General features: G+C 43.8%; 1 protein-coding gene and 1 non-coding gene across 2 annotated transcripts in view; both read right to left on the bottom strand.

The window, feature by feature from the left end:
- Positions 1-435: 435 nt before the first annotated feature.
- The window catches only part of CTC1 (CST telomere replication complex component 1), an 87,529-nt gene continuing 61,016 nt past the window's right edge, over positions 436-26,948 (bottom strand). The window contains exons 17-24 of the mRNA XM_089660900.1: positions 23,443-23,543; positions 22,729-22,891; positions 19,390-19,461; positions 16,065-16,209; positions 13,261-13,322; positions 8,855-9,017; positions 5,812-5,935; positions 436-715 (exon numbers count right to left, since the gene is read on the bottom strand). Of these exons, the coding sequence (XP_089517026.1) occupies positions 564-715; positions 5,812-5,935; positions 8,855-9,017; positions 13,261-13,322; positions 16,065-16,209; positions 19,390-19,461; positions 22,729-22,891; positions 23,443-23,543 (982 nt within the window). The 3' untranslated portion in view covers positions 436-563. The remainder of the gene's footprint in view (positions 716-5,811; positions 5,936-8,854; positions 9,018-13,260; positions 13,323-16,064; positions 16,210-19,389; positions 19,462-22,728; positions 22,892-23,442; positions 23,544-26,948) is intronic.
- TRNAP-UGG (transfer RNA proline (anticodon UGG)) lies at positions 22,403-22,474 on the bottom strand. Its single transcript has one exon. It is a non-coding gene; the product is annotated as a tRNA-Pro (tRNA).

The raw sequence follows: 26,948 nt of genomic DNA, 5'->3' as shown, positions 1-26,948 counted from the left end.
GAGGAATAGAAGATTCCATTATTAGCTGAGGGCAGGATAGGCTTCCCTGAAGAGATAGGTTTTCAGAGATCACCTAAAAGTGAGCAGAGTAGGCGATAGTCTGATAAATTGGGGTAGAGAGTTCCAGAGGATGGGGGAGGCTCTGGAGAAGTCCTGGAGACGAGCATGGGAGCTAGAGAGCAGGAGGTTGTGCGAGGAGCGCAGACTGATGACTCTTATGACTGGTTTACTTACGGGAACAGGTTCGATTTAGGAAATAATCATGAAATTGCTTCTCTACCCTTTTAGGGAACCCCTGCGAGCAAACATTCTTTGAATCAAGTGTAGTCTGGCCTTTCCCACTGTGGTATCTGTCCCTATAGACGAAGGGCACATGACTACTCATGAAGGGAATATACCAGCCCCTATGGAAGTATAAAACACATAGTGACGATGTAACTTTACATATAAATATATTAGATCCTCTTTAACGAAGAATAAATATTTCTTTATAACAAAAATAAAGATCGGATAGAATTTCTGGTCAATGTAGAAGAAAATATACATGTGGAATGCACACAGATCTAACTGGCACGTGATTGGCGCTCTCTGATCAGGTGGCACAAGTCACGGGGCTCCACTTCCTGCAGCTGCAGACAGGTCAGAGTGGGAGGTGACGGCACACGAGTCGAGTAATCTCTGTCTCCTCGGGTGAATCGGGTAAGCTGAGCCGCTGCTGCGGGGGAGGGGAAACAAAGTATGAATCAATATACAAAAAATAATGTCAAAATGGACCAACAATTTGCTCTTAATAAAAAACAGAAAAAAAAAAAAGAAATTTTAACTTTTCCGCGCCCTATAGCAGATACAGGGTGGCACGGGTGCGCAAAATCACGTGTATATATATGTGCTTTTTCACTTCCGGGTAGGGGGCACTTGTGCCCTACCAGCGCCACTATTCACAGCCTCGGCTGTCAATCACTGGGTCCCAGCCGGTGATTACTCACCGGCACCCGGTGATCGCTGAGTATTACCGATAGGGGAGAGAACTGTATGTAAACAATACAGTTCTCTCCCCTGTCAGCTCCAGCACACTGCTTCGTATGGCTCTGCATAGCAGACCAATATAGAGCAGTGTGCTTACAGTAGAAATCACAGACACAGCTTACAGTGAAACTGCACACAGTTAACCCTTTGATCAACCCACATGTTAACCCCTTCCTGCCCAGTGTCATTAGTACAGTGTCAGTGCTTTTTATTAGCATTGGTCACTGCTTTGGTGTCACTGGGGATGTCAGTGACACCAAGTCCGTTCCCCCCACCAGTGTCAGAATGCCCGGCACAGTCCGGCTATAAGTCGCTGATTGCCGCCATTACTGGTAATAAAAAAAAATTCCAGTATCTATACCGCCATTTGTAAACGCTATAACTTTCAGGTAAACCAATTAATTTACACGTATTGAGATTTTTTTTTTAGCAAAGACACGGAGCAGAATACATTTTGGCCAAAATTTATGACAAAATTAGATTTTTTTTTTTACTGCACATGTTTTACAGCAAAAAGTCAAAAATATTTATTTTCTCAAAATTGTCTTTTTTTTTCTATAGCGCAAAAAATAAAAACTGCACAGGTGCTCAAATACCGAAAGAAAGCTCAATTTGTGGGGAAAAAAGGGCATAAATTTCATTTGGGTGCAGCGTTGCATGACCGCGCAATTATCAGTTAAAGTAATGCAGCGCCGTATCGCAAAAAAATGGCCTGGTCAGGAAGGGGGAGGGTAAATCCTCTGGAGGGGGAGGGGTTAAACTATAAAATACAACATTCTACCTTTGGCCCTCATTTTATTCACTTTTCTGTACCCCTCTGACCCCATCCATTTCCTCACATTCAGGTGGTTGTCATAGTTGAACTCAGGGGCGGACTGACAACTCATGGGGCTCCCGGGCAATAGGGGATCATAGGACCCCTGCGTCCTTGCCCAAACTCAAAAAAGCCTATGAAAAAGGTACCAGGGGCATCTCATGGGGCCCCCTACTGACCCCGGACCCTCGGGCAGTACCCGAGTTTCCAAATGGTCTGTCCGCCCCTGGTTGAACTGTGTCTATGAAGATGGCTGCTGGAATGGCCCTAACATGACTGTGACTGTCAATTGTACATAGCTTACCACAAAGCAGGTTACATCAACCTCAGGAGAAAAGCAGATTGTAACCAGATTATTTGATAGTAAAGGGTAGACTCACCTTTCTTAACATGCTGCATCCATATTCAAGGTATAATATGTAATATGTTCGGAACGGACTGGCCCCCCGCTCCCCACTGTGACAGCTAAGGGGGGAATCCTCTCCTCTCGCTAGCTGATACAATTAAAAAAAAAAAACGCAGCCAAGTGAGGCTCCGCCCGCCCGACCGTGTCATTCATTCACAGAGTTCTGTGAATGAATGAACTACAAGTCCCAACAGCCTTAGCCGCTGTGGTAGTGCATGGATTCTCCCTGTCAGTATATCTGATGGCCCGTACATCCTGTATGGGCAAGAAGGTATACTGACAGATCTGCATGGCACCAGTGATCCGCTGATCGCTGGTGCAATGCTTTACAGGCTCCAGAAACAAAAATAAATGCACATGATTTTACCTGCACAATGTGCATTCATTATTTATTTATTTTTTTTAAATTAACTTATCCTTTAACTACTTCCAGTCCGGACACTTTTACCCCCCTTCTAGTCCGGACACTTTTACCCCCCTTCCAGTCCGGACACTTTTACCCCCCTTCCAGTCCGGACACTTTCACCAACTTCCAGTCCGGACACTTTCACCAACTTCCAGTCCGGACACTTTTACCCCCTTCCAGTCCGGACACTTTTACCCCCTTCCAGTCCGGACACTTTTACCCCCTTCCAGTCCGGACACTTTCACCCCCTTCCAGTCCGGACACTTTCACCTCCTTCTAGTCCGGACACTTTCCCCCCCTTCCAGTCCGGACACTTTCCCCCCCTTCCAGTCCGGACACTTTTACCCCCCTTCCAGTCCGGACACTTTCACCAACTTCCAGTCCGGACACTTTACCCCCTTCCAGTCCGGACACTTTTACCCCCTTCCAGTCCGGACACTTTTACCCCCTTCCAGTCCGGACACTTTTACCCCCTTCCAGTCCGGACACTTTCACCCCCTTCCAGTCCGGACACTTTCACCCCCTTCTAGTCCGGACACTTTCCCCCCCCTTCCAGTCCGGACACTTTCCCCCCCTTCCAGTCCGGACACTTTTACCCCCTTCCAGTCCGGACACTTTCACCTCCTTCTAGTCCGGACACTGTCACCCCCTTCCAGTCCGGACACTTTCCCCCCCTTCCAGTCCGGATACTTTCACCTCCTTCTAGTCCGGACACTTTCACCCCCTTCCAGTCCGGACACTTTCCCCCCCTTCCAGTCCGGACACTTTCCCCCCCTTCCAGTCCGGACACTTTTACCCCCTTCCAGTCCGGACACTTTCACCTCCTTCTAGTCCGGACACTGTCACCCCCTTCCAGTCCGGACACTTTCCCCCCCTTCCAGTCCGGACACTTTCACCTCCTTCTAGTCCGGACACTGTCACCCCCTTCCAGTCCGGACACTTTCACCCCCTTCCAGTTCGGACACTTTCACCCCCCTTCCAGTCCGGACACTTTCACCCCCTTCCAGTTCGGACACTTTCACCCCCCTTCCAGTCCGGACACTTTCACCCACTTCCTGTCCAGGCCAATTTTCAGCTTTCAGCGCTATCACACTTTGAATGACAATTGCACGGTCATGCAACACTGTACCCATATGAATTTTTTAGCATTTTTTTGAGACAGATAAAACTTTATTTTGGTGGTATTTATTAACCGCTGGGATTTTTTTTTTTGCTATGTAAATGAAAAAGTCCAAAAATATTGAAAAAAAGTGTTTTTCTTATAACATTTTGCAAATAAATAATATTTCCTCATAAATCTTGGCCAAAATGTATTCCGTTAGATTTTTAGTAAAAAAAAATAAGCCAAATTAGTTTATAACCAAAAATTATAATTTTTAAACATTTTTTTTTACATTTTTATATTATTGTTTATGTTTTTGGTTTTTTTTTTTTGTACATACTGTCACCGTAGCAGTACAGTGTACTACTTGTGGGGGGTGATGAAGATTTTTTTTTTTTTTTTTACACTGATTGCTTTTACACCCATATAGGATGTAAAAGCAATCATTTCTCTTTCTCTCTGTCTGCATTCTTGCAGCCATTGAGAACTACTGAGTGAGCAGCGATTGGGCACAGCTTGTCACATGGTACAAGGCTGTTGTGAATAGCCCTGTACCACGTGATCTCTGTGATCATTCACAGATTTCGCACGTAGTAAGCAATGATGTCACAAGTGACATCTTGCTTACTATTTTGCATGTGATCACCGATTGGCCTTTTTTTTTTGGAGAAGATTATCTTATATATTTTTTGGGAAGAAGGACGTTTTAATTTATTTTATTTTTAAATAATTTTTTTTGTACACTTTTTTAAATTATAAAATATTCAGTGTATATTTAAGAATATTTATATTGATTTATATATTGTTTTTGTTGATCGATGTTATATATTTGGTGAGGAGGTTTTTTGATTTGCGCTGTTTATATATTATTTCTACTTAATTGGTGTATTACACCGGTGCGCAGCAGCATACGTCTACCTTTATCATCTGCTGATAGGTTTTCTTGTGCGCTGGGGTTTGTGATATATTTATAACTTCATCTTTTGCACCATGTTATGTTCATAATTAGGGTGTAATATGTAACATGGTGCAAATACCCCCCCCCCCCCACATAATAGTATGCTGGGGTTCTTCTCCGCAGCCCCTGTCACTTTTGAAATTGCTGCGGCTGTGCCGGGGTCCATCTGCGTCATTCATTCAGAAAGATCTGTGAATGAATGGACTGCAAGTCCTGTCTGCCACTGCAGCAGTCGACTTGTAGTTCTCAATGGAACACAAGTGTGATTGACGGCTCCCATGTACTGTAAAGGGATTAGATATCATTTTATGTCCATAGAAAGGGGAAGACTGAACTACACATGTCATTGGTCTCCAGCAGTCACGCGTACAGGTCCGCCGTCACGCGTACAGGTCCGCCGTCACGCGTACAGGTCCGCCGTCACGCGTACAGGTCCGCCGTCACGCGCACAGGTCCGCAGTCACGCGCACAGGTCGGTCCGCAGTCACACGCACAGGTCGGTCCGCAGTCACACGCACAGGTCGGTCCGCAGTCACACGCACAGGTCGGTCCGCAGTCACACGCACAGGTCGGTCCGCAGTCACACGCACAGGTCGGTCCGCAGTCACACGCACAGGTCGGTCCGCAGTCACACGCACAGGTCGGTCCGCAGTCACACGCACAGGTCGGTCCGCAGTCACACGTACAGGTCCGCAGTCACACGTACAGGTCCGCAGTCACACGTACAGGTCCGCAGTCACACGCACAGGTCCGCAGTCACACGCACAGGTCCGCAGTCACACGCACAGGTCCGCAGTCACACGCACAGGTCCACAGGCACACGCACAGGTCCACAGGCACACGCACAGGTCCACAGGCACACGCACAGGTCGGTCTGCAGTCACACGCACAGGTCCGCAGTCACACGTACAGGTCCGCAGTCACACGTACAGGTCCGCAGTCACACGTACAGGTCCGCAGTCACACGCACAGGTCGGTCCGCAGTCACACGCACAGGTCGGTCCGCAGTCACACGCACAGGTCGGTCCGCAGTCACACGCACAGGTCCGCAGTCACACGCACAGGTCCGCAGTCACACGCACAGGTCCGCAGTCATTACCTGAGGTCTGGGCTCCACCAATTCTCGTCTGTTTGAATGTCACGACTAGGGGACGAGACACAGCTGAGCGGGACATGAGGCGGCTCACATGATCCACCAGAGAGTCTTCACTGTGCTCTTCACTCTGTGGAGAAAGACGGAATTCGGACATGAAACTGATATTAGAGGTTCGGACAAAAAAATATATAAATACTTACCTGCTCTGTGTTTTGCACAGAGTAACCCCTGATCCTCTTTTCAGGTCCCCCGCTGGCACTCCTCTCCCTTGACCAGTAACCCAAATGGCAAGTCGCTCTCTATGGGGGCACTGGTGCGTGCTCACTCCCGAGCCCTGCTTTACGCATCCATAAGACACAGAGCTGTGGCTCGGCCCCCACTCTCTCCTCATTCGCTCAGTTGCTATGATTGACAGCAGTGGGAGCCAATGAATCCCGCTGCTGTCTCAGTGAGTCGAGTCCTGGGACAGCTGAGGCTCTCGTGCACAACCCTGGATCGAGAGGAGGCTCAGATATTGGGGGGGGGGGGGGGGGGTCTGTGGGGGGAGCAGCACACAGGATTTTACCTTCATGCACAGAAAAAACCTTCAGCCTTTACAACCACTTTAACCATTTCACCTCCGGAATGTTTTACCCCCTACATGACTAGGCCATTTTTAGCTTTTGGGCGCAGCACTTTAACTGGCAATTGCGTAGTCATGCAACACTGTACCCAAATGAAACATACCGTATATACTTGAGTATAAGCCGAGTTTTTCAGCACATTTTTTATGCTGAAAAACGGCCCCCTCGGCTTATACTCGAGTCAACATCTGCAGATAGTGGGGCGCGAGGCTCCATCAAGGGGGGCGCGTACAGGGGTGGGCAGAGGGCTGCTGTCTCTTACCTGGCTCCCGATGATCCATCCAGGAAGCGCTGCTCCTTCCGTCACTCCGGCCACTCCCTCACTCCTGCCGCTCGGCTCCACCTCCTCACCAGTGATTGGCCGCCAGAACTGTAGCTCAGGAAAGGTACACAGGCGGCCAATCACGGGTGAGGAGGCGGAGCCGAGCGGACCCGCGAAAATCGAGTGAGGGTGAGAGGTGCTGCTGCAGGGGTCAGCAAGTGTCATTGGTGTCAGTGGGAGGAATAGTGCAGCATCATTGGTGTCACTGATACTAATGATGGGGCACTATTCCTCCCACTGATACCAATGATGGGGCACTATTCCTGCCACTGATACCAATGATGGGGCACTATTCCTCCCACTGACACCAATGATGGGGCACTATTCCTCCCACTGATACCAATGATGGGGCACTATTCCTCCCACTGATACCAGTGATGGGACACTATTCCTCCCACTGATACCAATGATGGGGCACTATTCCTCCCACTGACACCAATGATGGGGCACTATTCCTCCCACTGATACCAATGATGGGACACTATTCCTCCCAGTGATACCAATGATGGGGCACTATTCCTCCCACTGACAACAATGATGGGGGCATTATTCCTCCCCCTGATACCAATGATGTGGCACTGTTCCTCCCCCTGATACCAATGATGGGGCACTATTCCTCCCAGTGATACCAATGATGGGGCACTATTCCTCCCACTGACACCAATGATGGGGCACTATTCCTCCCACTGACACCAATGATGGGGCACTATTCCTCCCACTGATACCAATGATGGGGCACTATTCATCCCACTGACACCAATGATGGGGCACTATTCCTCCCAGGGATACCAATGATGGGGCACTATTCCTCCCACTGATACCAATGATGGGGCACTATTCCTCCCACTGACACCAATGATGGGGCACTATTCCTCCCACTGACACCAATGATGGGGCACTATTCCTCCCACTGACACCAATGATGGGGCACTATTCCTCCCACTGATACCAATGATGGGGCACTATTCCTCCCAGGGATACCAATGATGGGGCACTATTCCTCCCACTGATACCAATGATGGGGCACTATTCCTCACACTGATACCAATGATGGGACACTATTCCTCACACTGATACCAATGATGGGACACTATTCCTCACACTGATACCAATGATGGGGCACTATTCCTCACACTGATACCAATGATGGGACACTATTCCTCACACTGATACCAATGATGGGGCACTATTCCTCCCACTGATACCAATGATGGGGCACTATTCCTCCCACTGACACCAATGATGGGACACTATTCCTCCCACTGACACCAATGATGGGGCACTATTCCTCCCACTGACACCAATTTTTTACATTGACTAGTAGGTGCCTAATTTCCCACCCTCGGCTTATACTCGAGTCAATAGTTTTTCCCAGTTTTTTGTGGTAAAATTAGGTACCTCGGCTTATACTCGAGTATATACGGTATCTTTTTTTTTTTTTTCTTTTTAAACACAAATAGAGCTTTCTTTTGATGGTATTTCATCACCACTGGAGTTATTTTTTTTGTTATATAAACAAAAAAAGACCAAGCATTTTGAAAAAAATAAATAAATATTTTTTACTTTCTGCTAAAAAACATATCCAATTGAAAAAAAAAAGATATATAAAAACATATCCAATTTAAAAAAAAAAATATATATATATATATATATATATATATATATATATATATATATATTTTCTTTCTGCTCAAAACATCCAAAAAAAATATTTTTTACTTTTTGCTAAAAAACATCCAAATTAAAAAATATATATATTTTTTACTTTCTGCTAAAAAACATTTCCAATTAAAAAAAAAATATTTTTTACTTTCTGCTAAAAAACATTTCCAATTAAAAAAAAATATTTTTTACTTTCTGCTAAAAAAACATCCAGCACCCAGAGGATCACCAATGTGGGTCCAAAGGTTTTAATGAACAATCACATAGTTACAGCAAGGCAACGTTTCGGAGTCTCGCAGGACCCCTTCATCAGGCATGTGACGTGTGCTGGTGACATTTTCCCTTGCATGTAGACAATGACTCACCCTGACGTGTACTCGCCTGCACAAAGGTAAAACATTTCATAAAAGTCACCTTGAGATAAAACAGACCAACGTACCGGCAGTTCACTTCTGCCCCGATTCTTCACCGTTACTTTCCCTCTAGTCACAACTTGGCTCTTCAGCGCCTCCCAGAGGTTGCTGGGGATGGCCAGGAGCAGACAGACCGCATCATCCTGGAGGTACAGCTGGACCTCCCCGGAGCCGTCCTCTGCCTTCACACTGAGATATAAAAGAGAAGATGGCGGGCAGGTCAGTCCTGAGTACAAAACACGCCAGAAATATTTACATCTTTATCACAGAAACACCAGAGCTCCACTCTGCATGCCGAGCTGTACACTGAACACTGAGCTCTATGTACATTGATACGCGGTATCTTTATATCCCTCATTTTTAGATTTGTAACTTAAAGGAGACGTACGGCCAAAGCTCTTTTGGTCAAACTTCTCCTGTAGAGGAGTGCAGAACGAAGTGCACTCTTGTGACCCATTTTCAGCCAACAGTGGGCTAAAGCTTGCTGCCGGCTGACATCACTCAGCCAGTCTAGGCTCTGGAGAAATCCAGACTTTAAAGTGATACTAAACCCCCGGACCCTGCATTCACTTTATCCGCTCTCCCCGGACCCCGCATTCACTATATCCGCTCTCCCCGGACCCTGCATTCACTATATCCGGTCTCCCCGGACCCCGCATTCACTATATCTGCTCTCCCCGGACCCTGCATTCACTATATCCACTCTCCCCGGACCCCGCATTCACTATATCCACTCTCCCCGGACCCCGCATTCACTATATCCGCTCTCACCGGACCCCGCATTCACTATATCCGCTCTCCCCGGACCCTGCATTCACTATATCCGCTCTCCCCGGACCCTGCATTCACTATATCCGCTCTCCCCGGACCCTGCATTCACTATATCCGCTCTCCCCGGACCCTGCATTCACTATATCCGCTCTCCCTGGACCCCGCATTCACTATATCCGGTTTCCCCAGACCCCGCATTCACCATATCCGCTCTCCCCGGACCCTGCATTCACTATATCCGCTCTCCCTGGACCCCGCATTCACTATATCCGGTTTCCCCAGACCCCGCATTCACTATATCCGCTCTCCCCGGACTCTGCATTTACTATATCTGGTCTCCCCGGACCCTGCATTCACTATATCTGGTCTCCCCGGACCCTGCATTCACTATATCCGGTCTCCCCGGACCCTGCATTCACTATATCCGCTCTTCCCGGACCCTGCATTCACTATATCCGCTCTCCCCGGATCTCGCATTCACTATATCCGCTCTCCCAGGACCCTGCATTCACTATATCTGGTCTCCCCGGACCCTGCATTCACTATATCTGGTCTCCCCGGACCCTGCATTCACTATATCTGGTCTCCCCGGACCCCGCATTCACTATATCCGTTCCCCAGGACCCTGCATTCACTATATCCGGTCTCCCCGGACCCTGCATTCACTATATCCGGTCTCCCCGGACCCTGCATTCACTATATCCGGTCTCCCCGGACCCTGCATTCACTATATCCGGTCTCCCCGGACTCTGCATTCACTATATCCGGTCTCCCCGGGCCCTGCATTCACTATATCTAGTCTCCCCAGACCCTGCATTCACTATATCTAGTCTCCCACAGGACACAGTACATGGAAATGCAATTATTTTAGTAAATATAAACTGCTAAATACCTTTCCTCATCAGCAGTTAGAGCGGTCTTGAGACTTCAGCAGAGCACTAGTTAAAGCTTGTAGGAGTTTTCATTTTTCTCTAGGAGGATGCAGAACCCCTGACCTTTGTCTGGACAGTGCCGATTGGACCTGTGCTGATCACATGCACTCTCCCAAGGGGAAAAAAAAAAAAACCTCCCTAGGAATACACACCAAAGTGAGCATGTGCATGTGACTACGGATTCAGTCTGTATCAGGTGGTCATATCAACAAGAGGAGGGGCAGAGAAGACAGGATCAAACAGCTTTTTTAAGCCATGCAGAGGATTAACCCCTTAGGTTCCACAGTGAGTATAACAAGCATGCTTTACTGCATCTACAGACTGATTGTACTGTTGTGGGTTTAGTAACACTTTAATGTCAGGAGCCACCCAGAAGCCTGGACCGGCAGTTGGCTTAACCTCTCAGAAAGCCGCTGAAAGCCTGAGCCAGTCCTTCCCACTCCCTCCACAGCCTGGCGCTGCAGTGAGCACTGGAGGGGCAGAGCAGAGAGCCGGAGACTGACAGTCACTACTCAGTGATCAGAGCTGACCAAGAACTGAGCGATCAGCGGTCTTTGTTCATTGGTTCTCAGTCGTAGAAGCAGTGGGGAACAGACGCAACATAAGAATGATGCTGCACCCAACTAGGGGAGTAAAAAAGTGGGGTTTTTTTTTAGAGACCTGAACTTCTCTTTCTTGCACCCTTTACGCTGTGAAAGGGAAAAGCCTTTTGAGTTGCTCACCTGCCTTTCTCAGGATTTTGCACTTTCTATTGTCCCGGACTGTCTGTCCTTTACAGAGAACATAGGTGGTGGTGGGTGGGGCTATCTTTTGGTTTCATCCCAGTGTAAAGCAGCCTATAGGGGATTCATTTTTTTTTGTGCAGCCAGCAGGTTGCAAGAAAAAAAAAAAAAAAAAAAAAAAATTATGACTCGACATCCGCACATTTGATGTGGATGGGGGAATCCTTCCCATTGTGCCTTTGTATTCTGACCAGGGGCGAACTGACAACTCATGGGGCCCCCAGGCAATAGGGGATCATGGGGCCACTGTGTCCTTGCCCAAACTCAAAAAAGCCTAAGAAAAAGGTACCAGGGGCATCTCATGGGGCCCCCTACTGACCCCGGGCCCTCGGGCAGTGCCCGAGTTTCCAAATGGTCAGTCCGCCTCTGATTCTGACAGCGGAGAGACCCCCCCCACCATCAGAATACACTGATCAGAGCTTCTGGCAATAGATAGTGAAGCTGATCGAGTGGCACACATCTGACAGTGCGGTTCTGCAGAAGCTGATCGATAGATCTACTTCTGTACAACCAGCCTGCCCATACATTGATCGAGATTCGTCCGGTCCTGCTGAATCAGTCAAATTGTGATCCATGTATGACCGGCTTAAGGTGCAGGCAATACGAGGTGGTATCAAAATGTTTCGTAACACGCCAACAGATGGCAGCACGGGGCCGCACGCACAGTTACAGGGAGCACCTACCTTCATAAGTCAGTATGCTAAAAGACATTTTATTTTATTTTTATCGTCCTGTGTACATCGGGAGCTGTGCAACTGGTGATCTTCTGACCACATGCATTATCACGTTTGCTATTTCATCACGGACAGCAAGTTAGAACAAAAAGCAAACGTGAAACTCTGTGTGAAACCGGCAAATCTGTCACAGAGACATCTGACATGATTCGGCAAGTTTACGGAGATGCTGCAATGAGTCGCTCGAGGTGTTCTGAGTGACAAGAGCAGAAGAACATCGCTGGAAGATGGCGAGAGATCAGGAAGACCTTCAACAAGCTCATCCCCAGAAAATACCCTGTTCCTGAAGATGAAGATCCCGCTCAAAGGTCGCTGTTTTTACAACATTGCATAGATCCAGTGATTTGCCCGGATTCACGCAGAATTTCACGTTTTCTCTTTGTTCTAACTTGCTGTCCGTGATAAAATAGCAGACACAGTAACGCACGTGGTCAGAACCGCACCAGAACCACAACTCCCGAGGTACACAGGATGATGTCTTTTGGCGCAGTGACTTATGGTGCTCCCTGTGTCTGTGAATGCAGCCTTGTACTGCCATCTGGTGGCGTGTTACAAAACTAGTCTCAAATCTTTTTGATATGACCTAGCTATATCACGGGCGGCACAGTGGCTTAGCACGTCTGCAGTAATTGGGTCATGGGTTAGATTCCCGACAATGGTGCCTCCTGCATGGAGTTTGTATGTTCTCCCTGTGCTTGCGTGGGTTTCCTCCGGGTGCTCCGGTTTCCTCCCACACTCCAAAGACATGCTGATAGGTTAATTGGCTCCTGTCTAAATTGTCCTAGTTTCATCCCTGGCCATGCAGGATCTCCTGCATCGTGGGGGTTGGGGAAAGACCTGGCAACCTACCCTGTAAAAATAATTGCTAAGAGAATTCATGGAAAAAGTCACTTACGAGTGACGGTCCATGCAATCGCCAAGGGTCGGATACAACTGAATGGATAGAGAGAGAGAGCTATATCACAGAGTCGTGTCTCACGCAGACCATATGTGTGTTTTATTGGCTGTTATCAGCCGCAGCACCTGGGAGCTTGGCATGCTGTGCTCAGATCACATACAGCAGAGAGCTCTGGGAAGATCTTCCTCTCCTCTCCTCCATTCAGAAAATGTTTTGTATTCTTTTCATGGACTGCAAGGCAATCTTTGAATGGACGAAGGGAGATCCTGTCAAGTCAATTCCAAAAAAAGTGGGAGAAGTAAGTGTTGTACTCACCAAGCATTTGCTCGGAAGACTCCAGACTGAGAGGTGCAGAAGGGCGATCGCTCGCATGATCCCTGGGGAAAGAAATACAGAACAGATGGCCGCTGTGAGGAGTTAGATATGGGCAAAGCACAGGTTTATTTTAAGCTCATTACAGTCCCAATGTATGATGGCTATGCACAAGACGATAAATTATTCATCGATCTAAGATAAAATCATTTAAAGCTGAGCTCCAGCCTTCCCTTCAGCTTCTCACAGTGTGCATTAGTAGCTGAAGCATGTCAGATGGAGCCCACCACCAGGGCTGCTGTTAGAAACCACGGGGCCCCATACGGCCAACCTGACAGGGCTCCCTCAACCCAAAAAAAAAAATCAGTTTACCATGCTTCAGTTATGAATGAACACATAAGTGATCAGCACCAATCACCCATTGTGTTCATTCAGGAAAGGAATGGGCTGGTGACATATTTACTGAACCCTTGTAGCACTGCGGCGGTGGGGTTTTGGGTGTGGAGGAGGGGCCCACCCATCACCCCCCCTGCCCACATCAGATTCACCCAGCTGCCTGGGCCCCCCTGGCTGGTCTGGGCCCCGTACAGGAGGACTGGTGGTACCCCCTTATCCACGGCCCTGCCCACCACATTTCCTGGCTGGAGGACATCCAGCACTATAGAACGCTTTCCTCCCCAGCCTGAATGCCATTCCCCCCATCCCTTTCATTCACTGGATTTCAGTTCTTTCATAGAGGCTCAGCATCACATGTGGGCATTAGGGATCTGCATGCAAATACAGCCTGCCTAGGAATGCCCACTACTCCAGACTGACATTTACCCACCAAGGCATTTTGATATTTGCATAACTCCTCCCAAGACCCAGCCCACTGCTTGTATCAGGGATTGTGGGAGGAGACCGGGTGCTGTGATGTTATGTACAGCACCCTGCTGATCCCTACCATCTGCAATGATCTGCTTGCATTGTATAGAAAACCACCCATCACTGGGTGCAAACTAACCTACTAAAAATGGAAAGGCTTTATTGGTATGTGATGTACTAAGTGTCCTGAAAACATCACAGCACCCTGCCGGCCCGTCCAACCAGCCGTCATCTGCCTACATTGCATACAGAGGCACAGAGACCTAACAGGGTCTAAAATATGGCATGAATAATATACTGTATACAGAAAGATTTTATTTAAAAATGTAACTAGCATGTTATTGAGAAACCAGAGAAGACAAAATGAAAAAACAAAAAACAACAAAAACCAGAGGCAATGAAATCTCAAAGCTTTTTACTATGGGAACAGATATTAGCAGGCTTCTAGCCCTCTATTGTACACTCACCGCATGTGTTTCTAAGCAGTTAGAAATCTACTGAAACTAGAGTTTAGAGTCTGTTGTGATCTTTTAGGATATTTGGGAATGAATTAGTTCACAGTGCAAGCAGCTAGAGAGGTCAGTTATGGTTTGTTTTAGCACCTATTTACTGATTGTTACAAATACATTATTATTATACAGGATTTATATATTATTATTATTATACAGGATTTATATATTATTATTACTATACAGGATTTATATATTATTATATTATACAGGAATTATATATTATTATTATTATACAGGATTTATATATTACTATTATACAGGAATTATATATTATTATTATTATACAGGATTTATATATTATTATATTATACAGGATTTATATATTATTATTACTATACAGGATTTATATATTATTATACAGGATTTATATATTACTATTATACAGGAATTATATATTATTATTATTATTATACAGGATTTATATATTATTATACAGGATTTATATATTATTATTATTATACAGGATTTATATATTATTATACAGGATTTATATATTATTATTATTATTATTATTATACTACATTTATATATTATTATTATACAGGATTTATATATTATTATTATTATACAGGATTTATATATTATTATTATACAGGATTTATATATTATTATTATTATACAGGATTTATATATTATTATTATTATTATACAGGATTTATATATTATTATTATACAGGATTTATATATTATTATTATACAGGATTTATATATTATTATTATTATACAGGATTTATATATTATTATTATACAGGATTTATATATTATTATTATTATACAGGATTTATATATTATTACTATACAGGATTTATATATTATTATTATACAGGATTTATACATTATTATTATTATTATTATACAGGATTTATATATTATTATTATACAGGATTTATATATTATTATTATTATACAGGATTTATATATTATTATTATTATTATACAGGATTTATATATTATTATTATACAGGATTTATATATTATTATTATTATACAGGATTTATATATTATTATTATTATACAGGATTTATATATTATTATTATACAGGATTTATATATTATTATTATACAGGATTTATATATTATTATTATTATACAGGATTTATATATTATTACTATTATTATACAGGATTTATATATTATTATTATTATTATACAGGATTTATATATTATTATTATTATACAGGATTTATATATTATTATTATTATACAGGATTTATATAGCGCCAACAGTTTGCTCAGCGCTTTACAATATAACGAGAGACAATACAGCAACAATACAGTTCAATCAAAGAGGGAAAGTTTTATTATTCATGGTCTGTTCTCCGACACACTTCAAAGAACATTGATGGAAAATGATGAAAAATGGCCGTGCAGGACTAATATTTCTAGCTATGACTGGTTGCACTGTAATGAGAAGAGATCCGATGTGCTTACCTGGGTGAAAGTGCTGTAACACAAGGAGCAGTCCCAGGACAAGGTGACACTGAGGACACAAGTCACTGAACACACGGCACGCTGGGGTGATGGAAAACCGGAAAGTTGCCTGAATAGCACCAGAGGTGGAGCTGGATAACTGTCACTGTTTACAGCACGGGGGGAGAAAGAAAACAGACAAGATATAAGGTAGGGCAAAAAAAAAAAATCAGCAATCGAGAAAATCCAACTACCTAGTCACAAAGTGAGACGAAACCTGTTGTGTACATTGGGGGGCACTACATATACCCCCCCCCGAAAAAAATATATTTGAGATAGATTTTAAAAATATCTTTCCCAAATAGAATGACATATATTTGAAATACTACAATTTTGGCCATATTCAATATATTTGAAAATATATTTCAATAGAAAAAAATATATATATACACACACATACAGTCAGGTCCATAAATATTGGGACATCGACACAATTCTAACATTTTTGGCTCTATACACCACCACAATGGATTTGAAATGAAACGAACAAGATGTGCTTTAACTGCAGACTGTCAGCTTTAATTTGAGGGTATTTACATCCAAATCAGGTGAACGGGTGTTTTCTTCACCAGGGAAAGAATTCTTCGCTCATCCACCACAGTTGTTTTCCGTGGTCTTCCGGGTCTTTTGGTGTTGCTGAGCTCACCGGTGCGTTCCTTCTTTTTAAGAATGTTCCAAACAGTTGTTCTGGCCACACCTAATGTTTTTGCTATCTCTCTGATGGGTTTGTTTTGTTTTTTCAGCCTAATGATGGCTTCACTGATAGTGACAGCTCTTTGGGTCTCATCTTGAGATTTGACAGCAACAGATTCCAAATGCAAATAGCACACTTGAAATGAACTCTGGACCTTTTATCTGCTCATTGTAATTGGGATAATGAGGGAATAACACACACTTGGCTATGGAACAGCTGAGAAGCCAATTGTCCCATTACTTTTGGTCCCTTAACAAGTGGGAGGCACATATGCAAACTGTTGTAATTCCTACACCGTTTACCTGATTTGGATGTAAATACCCTCAAATTAAAGCTGACAGTCTGCAGTTAAAGCACATCTTGTTCGTTTCATTTCAAATCCATTGTGGTGGTGTATAGAGCCAAAAATGTTAGAATTGTGTCCATGTCCCAATATTTATGGACCTGACTGTATATATATATATATACACACACACATATATATATATATATATATATATATATATATATATATATATATATATACACACACATATACATACACACACACATATATGGTGGGCGGGAGGCGGTTAAAGAGGGGTGGGCTCCCTCCGAACAAACCTGCCCTTAATACCCCCACTGCTATATGTGCTCCAACTTGGAGACGCTCAAATTTATAGAGTTAGGACCGCAGTACACTGGGGTGCCTTGACGTGGCCACTGCAGCTTACACATAGATTTGCAAATGTGTGTGACTAAACCCTTTTGGGTTTTTTTTTTTTAGAGAGAGTCAATCTGGTTTTGTTGCAGGCTAGCTGGTAAGGGAACTGAGAAACTTTTGTTTGTTTTTGACCTCTCATCAGCCTGCTCCACTCTGATCAGCAGAGGATTAGCGGACAGATCCCCTGCTAATCAGAGTCTGCCCCGTGTGAAAAGGGCCTAAAAGGACTTCCTGACAGTGTTTATAAACATTCTTCAGATGAGAGATAGACATATACACATCTGATTCCATCATCTGCAGATCAAAGGGAGGAGCTTCCATTTGTATAAGTTAGAGCAGCCTGACAAGTTAAAAAAAAAAAAAAAAATTGTTCCTTAAACCACTTATTAGCCCTTAGTATATCATATTAAGCTCCAATTAAATCCTTCTTCTCCTTCTGATCCTAGGGCTAGGCTCACACTGATGCAGGTGATGGAACGTGTGCAAATTGCATGCATCCCCCCACCCGCAGGCAAATGATCTACAGCAGATGGGCAGTGATGCCATTCATTCTTAATGCAACCACCATGCATCTGAAAATGTAGCTTGTTTTTGGGTGCAGGAAACCGCATGGTGCAAAAGCACTAGGTGGTTCCCATGTGGCTGCAATTTTAAACAGCTATGTTTCCCGCAGGTACAGCAGCCCATTCAAATCAACAGAACACACACAAGGCATGCAGGAATCGCATATATGTAACCCTAGCCTAAACCACAATTGGATTGCATAAAAAAAAATCATTTTTGAAAGAAAATATCACCAAAATACAGCATTTTTTGTCCTAAAAAAACATATATGTATTTGTTATGTTAAAAATAGACAAAGATACTGCTGAATAAACAGGCCCACAGCAGATATGTAAAAATGACTTTGTTCCATAGGGGGCGTACCGGTGGGTGAGCTGAACTGGTTAGGGCTCATGTACACTGCAGCTGATAAACTGACGTTCAGGAGATGTTCTGCGTTTTTTTCACCGGCCTTGAACTCTCCCTAATGTTTCCCTATGTGTCCGTGTACACAACGTCATTTACAGGCATTTGAGTTTACAGTCGATTTTTGAACGCACCAAACTTGTGTTCAGGAGTAGATTTTACCGGCGTTCCAAACGCTTGTAAACGCGGTTAACTGCGTTTATAAGCATTTGCGTTTAGAAGCGTTTTTTAACTGTTCCATATCCAGATGCTGTCCGGAGCCTTTTTTCATCATCAGAAATGCATGCAAAGTGTTTTCCATGTATTCAAATGGACCCGGTACACCAGCACAGTCAGTGCCAGGTTTGGCGTGAAGGATAAAATGGTAGAACGCGCCGCATTATTCTCATGATGGGATCCATAGTGAATACAACCAGAAAAAAACAGGTCATCACAACACATACTGCTCTCTCTGCTTCTGCTCTCTCTATTTCTCTTGAAATATCTGAAATAGTTAATTTTTTACTGTTTTTCAGTGCATTCTGGGCATTTGGGAAGGTCTCCTGAGGTTATCTTTTAAAACCGCTTCTGAACGCAAACGCACATAAACGCGGCTAAACTGACGTTTTTTAACCCACGTTTTCCAGCAGTCAGTTTCCATCGTTCAGAAGAGTTTTCCAAACGCCCCGTGTACATGAGCCCTTAAAAAGAGATGTGGGTCCAAGAGGGCTTTTGGCAAAGGGAGGTAATTGCAATAACCGTGTGGTACCTGCATAGGTACAGGAAAGAAAATCGAATACTTCTATAGAACAGAGGGAGCCACCCAAACACCTTCACCGCCTTTCTAACTAGTGTATGACATATTGATTCCTCCACAATGACAGGTACTCTTTATTGTTTTATAAAGGATCATTTTAATGTATAAAAGACCCGGCACAGACCTGATCTCTGTCGGAGGGCTCAGAACCTTGATGTAGGTGGTGGACACACTGCGAAGATAAGCTCTGCCTGACCTGAATAGATAAGAACACAAGTATCAGCAGCAGGACAAGCAGGCAAATGGGGATTTCCAACTGTACCTGCTCACTGCATGCTGCAGGTCGCCTGAAAGCTACAACATATTTATTTATTTCAGGTACTTGTATATCGCCATCACTTTACATATATATTGTACATTCACATCAGTCCCTAACCCTCAAGGGGTGTACAATCTAAGGTCCCTAACCCTCAAGGGGCGTACAATCTAAGGTCCCTAACCCTCAAGGGGCGTACAATCTAAGGTCCCTAACTCACATTCATACATACACAGACTAAGGACAATTTAGACAGGATCCAACTCACCTGCCAGCGTGTCTTTAACTGGCAGCCAGCAATGTCACCAAAATGCTTTTGTGACACCATTGCTGACCGGTTACAGTTTAGCATAAAGCAAGTAAAAACTATCACATATAAAACAGATCTCCTGCTAAGGGGCGGACTGACAACTCATGGGGCCCCCGGGCAATAGGGGATCATAGAGCCCCTGTGTCCTTGCCCAAACTCAAAAAAGCCTATGAAAAAAGGTACCAGGGGCATCTCATGGGGCCCCCTACTGACCCTGGGCCCTAGTGCCTGAGTTTCCAAATGGTCAGTCCGCCCCTGCTCCTCTGTATTTTAAAGCTAAACTCTAGAAATAGCCCCCCTCCAGAGCTCAATTGACACCCCCCTTCCCAATCTCTTCCCACCCACCAAGCCTGCTGTATTTTTTTTTTTTATATATATTAAAATCTAAAGGCATGGGGTCCTTTTCCTCCTAATGTCTTCTCCCTGTGGTGGTCGGTCTCCAGTGATGCAGAGAGTGGTGCTGATGTGATGCTCCCTGTGTCATTACACTGTATTGGCAGTACATTGTGTGGTGAAGACCCCTCATGGGCGGGTCCAAGACATCCTGAACTTAATGCAAGTCCACAGTGCTGGATATCATTCAGCTTTGAAGACTCAGGGCATCTTGTGGTGGAAAAGGGGAACTGTGCAGGACAGAGCCGAAGAAGGTAAGATAAATATTGCCCAAACCGTCCTCTCCGCTCCTCGCAACACCTCCTACTCTCTAGCTCCCTTGTCTCCTCCTCCCATGCTCGTCTCCAGGACTTCTCCAGAGCTTCCCCCATCCTCTGGAACTCTCTACCCCAATTTATCAGACTATCGCCTACTCTGCTCACTTTTAGGCGATCTCTGAAAACCTATCTCTTCAGGGAAGCCTATCCTGCCCTCAGCTAATAATGGAATCTTCTACTCTTCCTACCAGTCCATCCCCCACAGTTACTACCTTTTGTACCACTAGCCCCTCCCTCCTAGATTGTAAGCTCCCAGGATCAGGGCCCTCCTAACCCTCTTGTATTGAACTGTATTGTTGCTGTATTGTCTCCTGTTATATTGTAAAGCGCTGAGCAAACTGTTGGCGCTATATAAATCCTGTATAATAATAATATATAAATCCTGTATAATAATAATATATAAATCCTGTATAATAATAATAATAATAATATATAAATCCTGTATAATAATAATATATAAATCCTGTATAATAATAATAATATATAAATCCTGTATAATAATAATAATAATAATATATAAATCCTGTATAATAATCATAATATATAAATCCAGTATAATAATAATATATAAATCCTGTATAATAATAATAATATTGAACCCAAAGCTGCTTTTTAGTTTTGAACACTGGACGGGGCTTCTTTTTTATTTTCTCTGAAGTCAGGCTTTAACCACTTTCGTGCCCAGGCCAATTTTCAGGTTTCAATGCTGTCGCACTTTGAATGAAAATTGCGCAGTCATGCAACATTGTACCCATATTAAAAGTTTTATCATTTTTTTCACCAACATAGAGCTTTCTTTTGGTGGTATTTAATCACCACTGGGGTTTTTTATTTACAAAAAAAAAGTTTTTCTTTGTTTCTATTTAAAAATTCTGCAAACAGGTAATTTTTATCCTTCACTGATGTGTGTTGATGAGGCTGCACTGATGGGCACTGATAGGCAGCACTGGTGGGCATTGATGAGGTTGCACTGATAGACAGCACTGATGAGAACAGATGGGCAGCACTGATGAGGTGGCACAGATAGGCAGCACTGATGAGGCTGCACTGGTGGGCATTGATGAGGTTGCACTGATATACAGCAATGATGGTCACTGATAGGCGGCACTGATGGGTGACAATGACGGGCGGAACTGACTGGCAGCACGGTTTGATGGCACTTATGGGCAGCACTGCTGGGCACGTATGGGTGCAACTGCTGGGCAGCACTGATGGGTGGAACTGCTGGGGGGCACTGATGGGTGACACTGATGGGCACTGGTGGGAGGCACTGCATGGCACTGATCGTCAGGTCACTGATCATCAGTGCCCTGATGATCAGTGCCAATCTGCTCTGTGACAGCTGCCGGTTTTCGTGATAATGTGGTAAAAGGCTGCTCTGATTGGCCTTTTACCTCATCACATGCTGTGTCCGTTGGGTGCACAGCGATCGCCAGGGTGCGCTCCCCTAGGGGCGCGTGGGAGAGTGCGTTCTGGGAGGACGTCATTTGACGCCCTCCCAGACCTGCGTAACCGCGCTGTAGCCGTCATTCAGCTATAGCACAGTTACCGAATGGTTAAAGGAGACTTGTATTAAGAAAGACAGAATCTCACCACTGCTGGCCTCCCCTTCTGAAAATACTATTTCCTCAGTTGTCATACTTCTCCAGTGGCTTCAATACTTTCTAAGTGACTGATGTGATACAAGTATACAGATTACGTTCTCTGACTTCCTCAGATCTGCATACTTGTCCCAAAGTAATGAAGCCAGAGACAGCTAGGCAACCAGTGTCTTCAGAAGGTGGTCAGCAATGGCAGCCTTACATTTCATTTAAAACAGATCATTTAAAACCAAACTACTGATGTTTCTGTTTAAAAGTAAGGGCTCGTCCGGGATTTGAACCCGGGACCTCTCGCACCCAAAGCGAGAATCATACCCCTAGACCAACGAGCCAGCTGATCGCATTCAGTTATACTGAAAGTCAGTTAGGCATGAAGTCACTTTCTGAACAAATGCAAAGACACCAATGGCAGCCTCCTAAATTACTCATGACAGGTTTACAGTAAACAGGCCACCCGCATGGTAGAGGCCCAGAGCTATTACAAGAATGTCAAGCACAGACGCCAGGGTGGGAAGCGTATGGCCCTCCAGCTGCAGAGGGAATACCAGAAAGTCCGGCCAGCTTGCTAAGACATGTTATACGATACCTGGACACTTTCCTCTCCAGCCCTTGCATCAGCACGGTGGCCCCCGGGAGCAGCCCAAGAGGGTACGAGCCCAGCGTCAGATCTAAATAGACGGATACTGTTGATTGGCTGGTAGGCTGAGTCAGGATCACCTTAATGGAGACACCAGGTGGCAGGAAATTGTCTGTTGAGAGAAGATTGAGGATCAGTGCTGCATGGAAAAATTATTATTATTATACAGGATTTATATATTATTATTATACAGGATTTATATAGCGCTGACAGTTTGCTCAGCGCTTTACAATATAACGGGAGACAATACAGCAACAATACAGTTCAATACAAAAGGGTTAGGAGGGCCCTGCTCCTTGGAGCTTACAATCTAAGAGGGAGGGGCTAGTGGTACAAAAGGTAGTAACTGTGGGGGATGGACTGGTAGGAGGAATAGAGGATACCGTTCTTAACTGAAGGCAGGATAGGCTTCCCTGAAGAGATCGGTTTTCAGAGATCGCCTAAAAGTGAGCAGAGTAGGCAATAATCTGATAAATTGGGGTAGAGAGTTCCAGAAGATGAGGGAAGTTCTGAAGAAGTCCTGGAGACAAGCATGGGAGGAGGAGACAAGGGAGCTAGAGAGCAGGAGGTCATGCGAGGAGCGGAGACTGATGACTCCTATGACTGGTTTACTTAAGGGGACAGGTTTGATTTAGGAAATAATCATGAAAATAGGATGCTTACCTAGAGGACGTATTCGGCGTTGCTGTGTGTGCGTGTTCTGCATGTCACACATGGAACGAGAGGACACCATGCCACTTACAGACACCAGAGATCCACTAGAACTGGAAGAAAACATAAGCAGTGCATTTATGGGGGGCAATAAAACTTATAAATGGCAACCCATAACATTAATAGCCCTCTTAGATTGTAAGCTCCCAGGATCAGGGCCCTCCTATCCCTCTTGTATTGAACTGTATTGTTGCTGTATTGTCTCCCGTTATATTGTAAAGCGCTGAGCAAACTGTTGGCGCTATATAAATCCTGTATAATAATAATAATATATAAATCCTGTATAATAATAATATATATAAATCCTGTATAATAATAATAATAATATATACATCCTGTATAATAATAATAAATAAATCCTGTATAATAATAATAAATAAATCCTGTATAATAATAATAAATAAATCCTGTATAATAATAATAATAATATATACATCCTGTATAATAATAATAATAATAATATATAAATCCTGTATAATAATAATATATAAATCCTGTATAATAATAATTTTTTCTTTTTATTATTATTATACAGGATTTATATATTATTATGATTATTATACAGGATTTATATATTATTATTATACAGGATTTATATATTATTATTATTATTATTATTATACAGGATTTATATATTATTATTATTATTATACGGGATTTATATATTATTATTATTATTATACAGGATTTATATATTATTATTATTATACGGGATTTATATATTATTATTATTATTATTATAATACAGGATTTATATATTATTATTATTATACGGGATTTATATATTATTATTATTATTATTATAATACAGGATTTATATAGAGCCAGCAGTTTGCTCAGCGCTTTACAATGTAACAATAATAATAATAATACTATATTAATAATAATAATTATTATTATTACATAAGCAAGAGTAGATTTTATCATCTGGAGAACATGTAGGGCCTTGTTCAAGTAAAAATGCAAAAATGATTGCAAAGAAGGCATCAGAAGGCTGCAAGAGGCCCAAAAAATACCAGATTGATTTGGCTCCTCTATAGGGATCAATATGATGACTGACAAACAAGCTTGCAGACACCACAGGGACCTGTACTTCAGTACTGCCACTATAATTATTATACAGGATTCATATAGCGCCAACAGTTTACGCAGCGTTGTACAATATAAAGGGCGACAATCGGGTGGACTGACAACTCATGGGGCCCCTGGGCAATAGGGGATCATGGGGCCCCTGTGTCCTTGCCCAAACTCAAAAAAGCCTTTGAAAAAAAGGTACCAGGGGCATCTCATGGGGCCCCCTACTGACCCCGGACCCTTGGGCAGTGCCCGAGTTTCCAAATAGTCAGTCCGCCCCTGGGGACAATACAATTACAATGCAGTTCAATACAGAAGGAATAAGAGAGCCTTGCTCATGGAGCTTACAATCTTCTAAAATAGTTGCGGGGGATGATCTGATGGAGGTGACTCAAATACAGTTTTTCGGTGGAGGTGGGTTAGGCTTCCCTGAATGAATGAGTTTTTAATGATCACCTAAAGGCAGACAGGGTAGGAGCCGACCGGGCATACTGGGGTAGGAAGTTCCAGAGAATGGGAGAGGCTCTGGAGAAGTCCTGGAAGCGAGCGCGGGAGGAGGTAACAAGGCAGCTAGAGAGCAGGTCGTCTTAGGAGGAGCGGAGAGAACACTTTGGGCGATATCCAGTGAAGAGATTGACAGAGAGGGACAGCGGTCACGGATCGGTTAGTAAGGTGTATTAGTCTAGCAGCAGCAGTCATAATAGACTGGAGGGAGGATAGCCTGTGTAAAGGTAAGCCAAGGAGGAGGGAGCTGCAGTAGTCTAGGAGAGAAAGAACCAAGGAGTGAAAAAGCCATTTTGTGGTGTCGTTAGTCAGGAAGGGGCGAATTCTGGAAATGTTGTGGAGGTTAACCCCTTGACGCTGACACAAATATGCGGCCTCACAGAACTTGTATTTTTTCCGTGGGGCCGCATATTTGCGTACCTGTCTTTCTGTTGGAAGCGCACCGCAGGGGCACAAAGACCGCGGTGTCACTGAGAGCACCAGGTCCTGTTCTAACAATCAGGAACCGGGACTTCCAATTCCGGGTCACATGATCGCTGTGATAGCCTCTGATTGGCTATCACAGTGATCAGTCACTGTACAGTCCGGCCCCCTTGTTTTTTTCTCTCTCTATGAATGGAGGAGAGGGATACATTTTCGCTCTCTAACTCCTGGCATAGAGGGAAAAAAAAATGTTTGTAAAAAAAGGAAAAATAAATATATAAAAAAAAAAGAAAAACTATTTAGATCAAGGTTTGATCTAGTTCACTGATTAAAAAAAAAAAAAAAGTTAGTTTCCGCGTGTTTTAGGTAAAAAAAAACAAACAAACAAAAAAAACACCCAAAATGTGCACTATTGTTTCTGGGCTGTACTCCGGGTACAAACAACAAATAACCTACACATATGTGGTATCGCTGTGATCGTCAAGAGCTTTAAAATGTATTTTGGGTTGTTCTTTGGTGGTAGGTTATGGTAGTAACAAGAAACACACAGCTACATTTTAAATGTTTTTTTTTTACTATTTTGGGCCAGTTTTCCTTTGATAATAAAAAAAAAAAATCAGGAGATATCCAGTACCATTTACCACCAACTGAAAGCCCAATTTGTCCTGAAAAAACGTGGTATAATTCACCCGGATGTACAAAGTAGTTGTGATGATATGTACGGTTTTACTAACACACGTCAACGTTGCAAAATTGTGCTTAGGCATTAAGATTTGTTTTACCCTCAGGCCTGGAGGGGTTAAGGCAGCAAGATTTAGCCAGTGATTGGATGTGGGGGCTGAAGGAGAGGTCAAGAGACTAGGATCACACCTCAAATGAACCAACAGTGGGTGGATACTCTATATCAGGCTCTCCTTACCATTGAAGGAATGTCCACTTTAAGGTTTCTTGGTAACTGGACGTTTCAGCTCCCTCCATAAATGTTCTATAAGATTAAGGTCTGGAGACTGGCTGGGCCACTCCAGGACCTTAATGTGCTTCTTCTGGAGCCACTCCTTTGTTGCCTTTGTGGTATGTTTTGGGCCAGTGTTCTGGCTGAGGGAAGAAAGTTCTTATCCAAGATTTTACAATACATGGCCCCATCCAGTGGCCCTTCAATACGGCAAAATTGGCGTGTACATTTATCAGAAAAACAGCCCCAAAGCATAATGTTCCCACCTCCATGCTTGACTGCAGGGATGGTGTTCTTAGGGTCATAGCCAGCATTTTTCTTCCTCCAAACACGGTAAGTCGCGTTAATGCCAAAGAGCTCAATTTTGGTCTCATCTGACCACAACACTTTCTCCCAATCCTTCTCTGAATCATTTAGATGTTCACTTCAGACGGGCCTGGACATGTGCCTTCTTGATGAGGGGGACCTTGCAGGCGCTGCAGGATTTCAATCCATGGCGGCGTAT

This window comes from Staurois parvus, unplaced genomic scaffold (genome assembly GCF_062004578.1).
Source record: "Staurois parvus isolate SC_StPar_1 unplaced genomic scaffold, SC_StPar_1.0 ptg001287l, whole genome shotgun sequence".
In the NCBI taxonomy this organism is placed as follows: domain Eukaryota; kingdom Metazoa; phylum Chordata; class Amphibia; order Anura; family Ranidae; genus Staurois; species Staurois parvus.
This window is presented reverse-complemented; position numbering and strand designations above follow the sequence as displayed.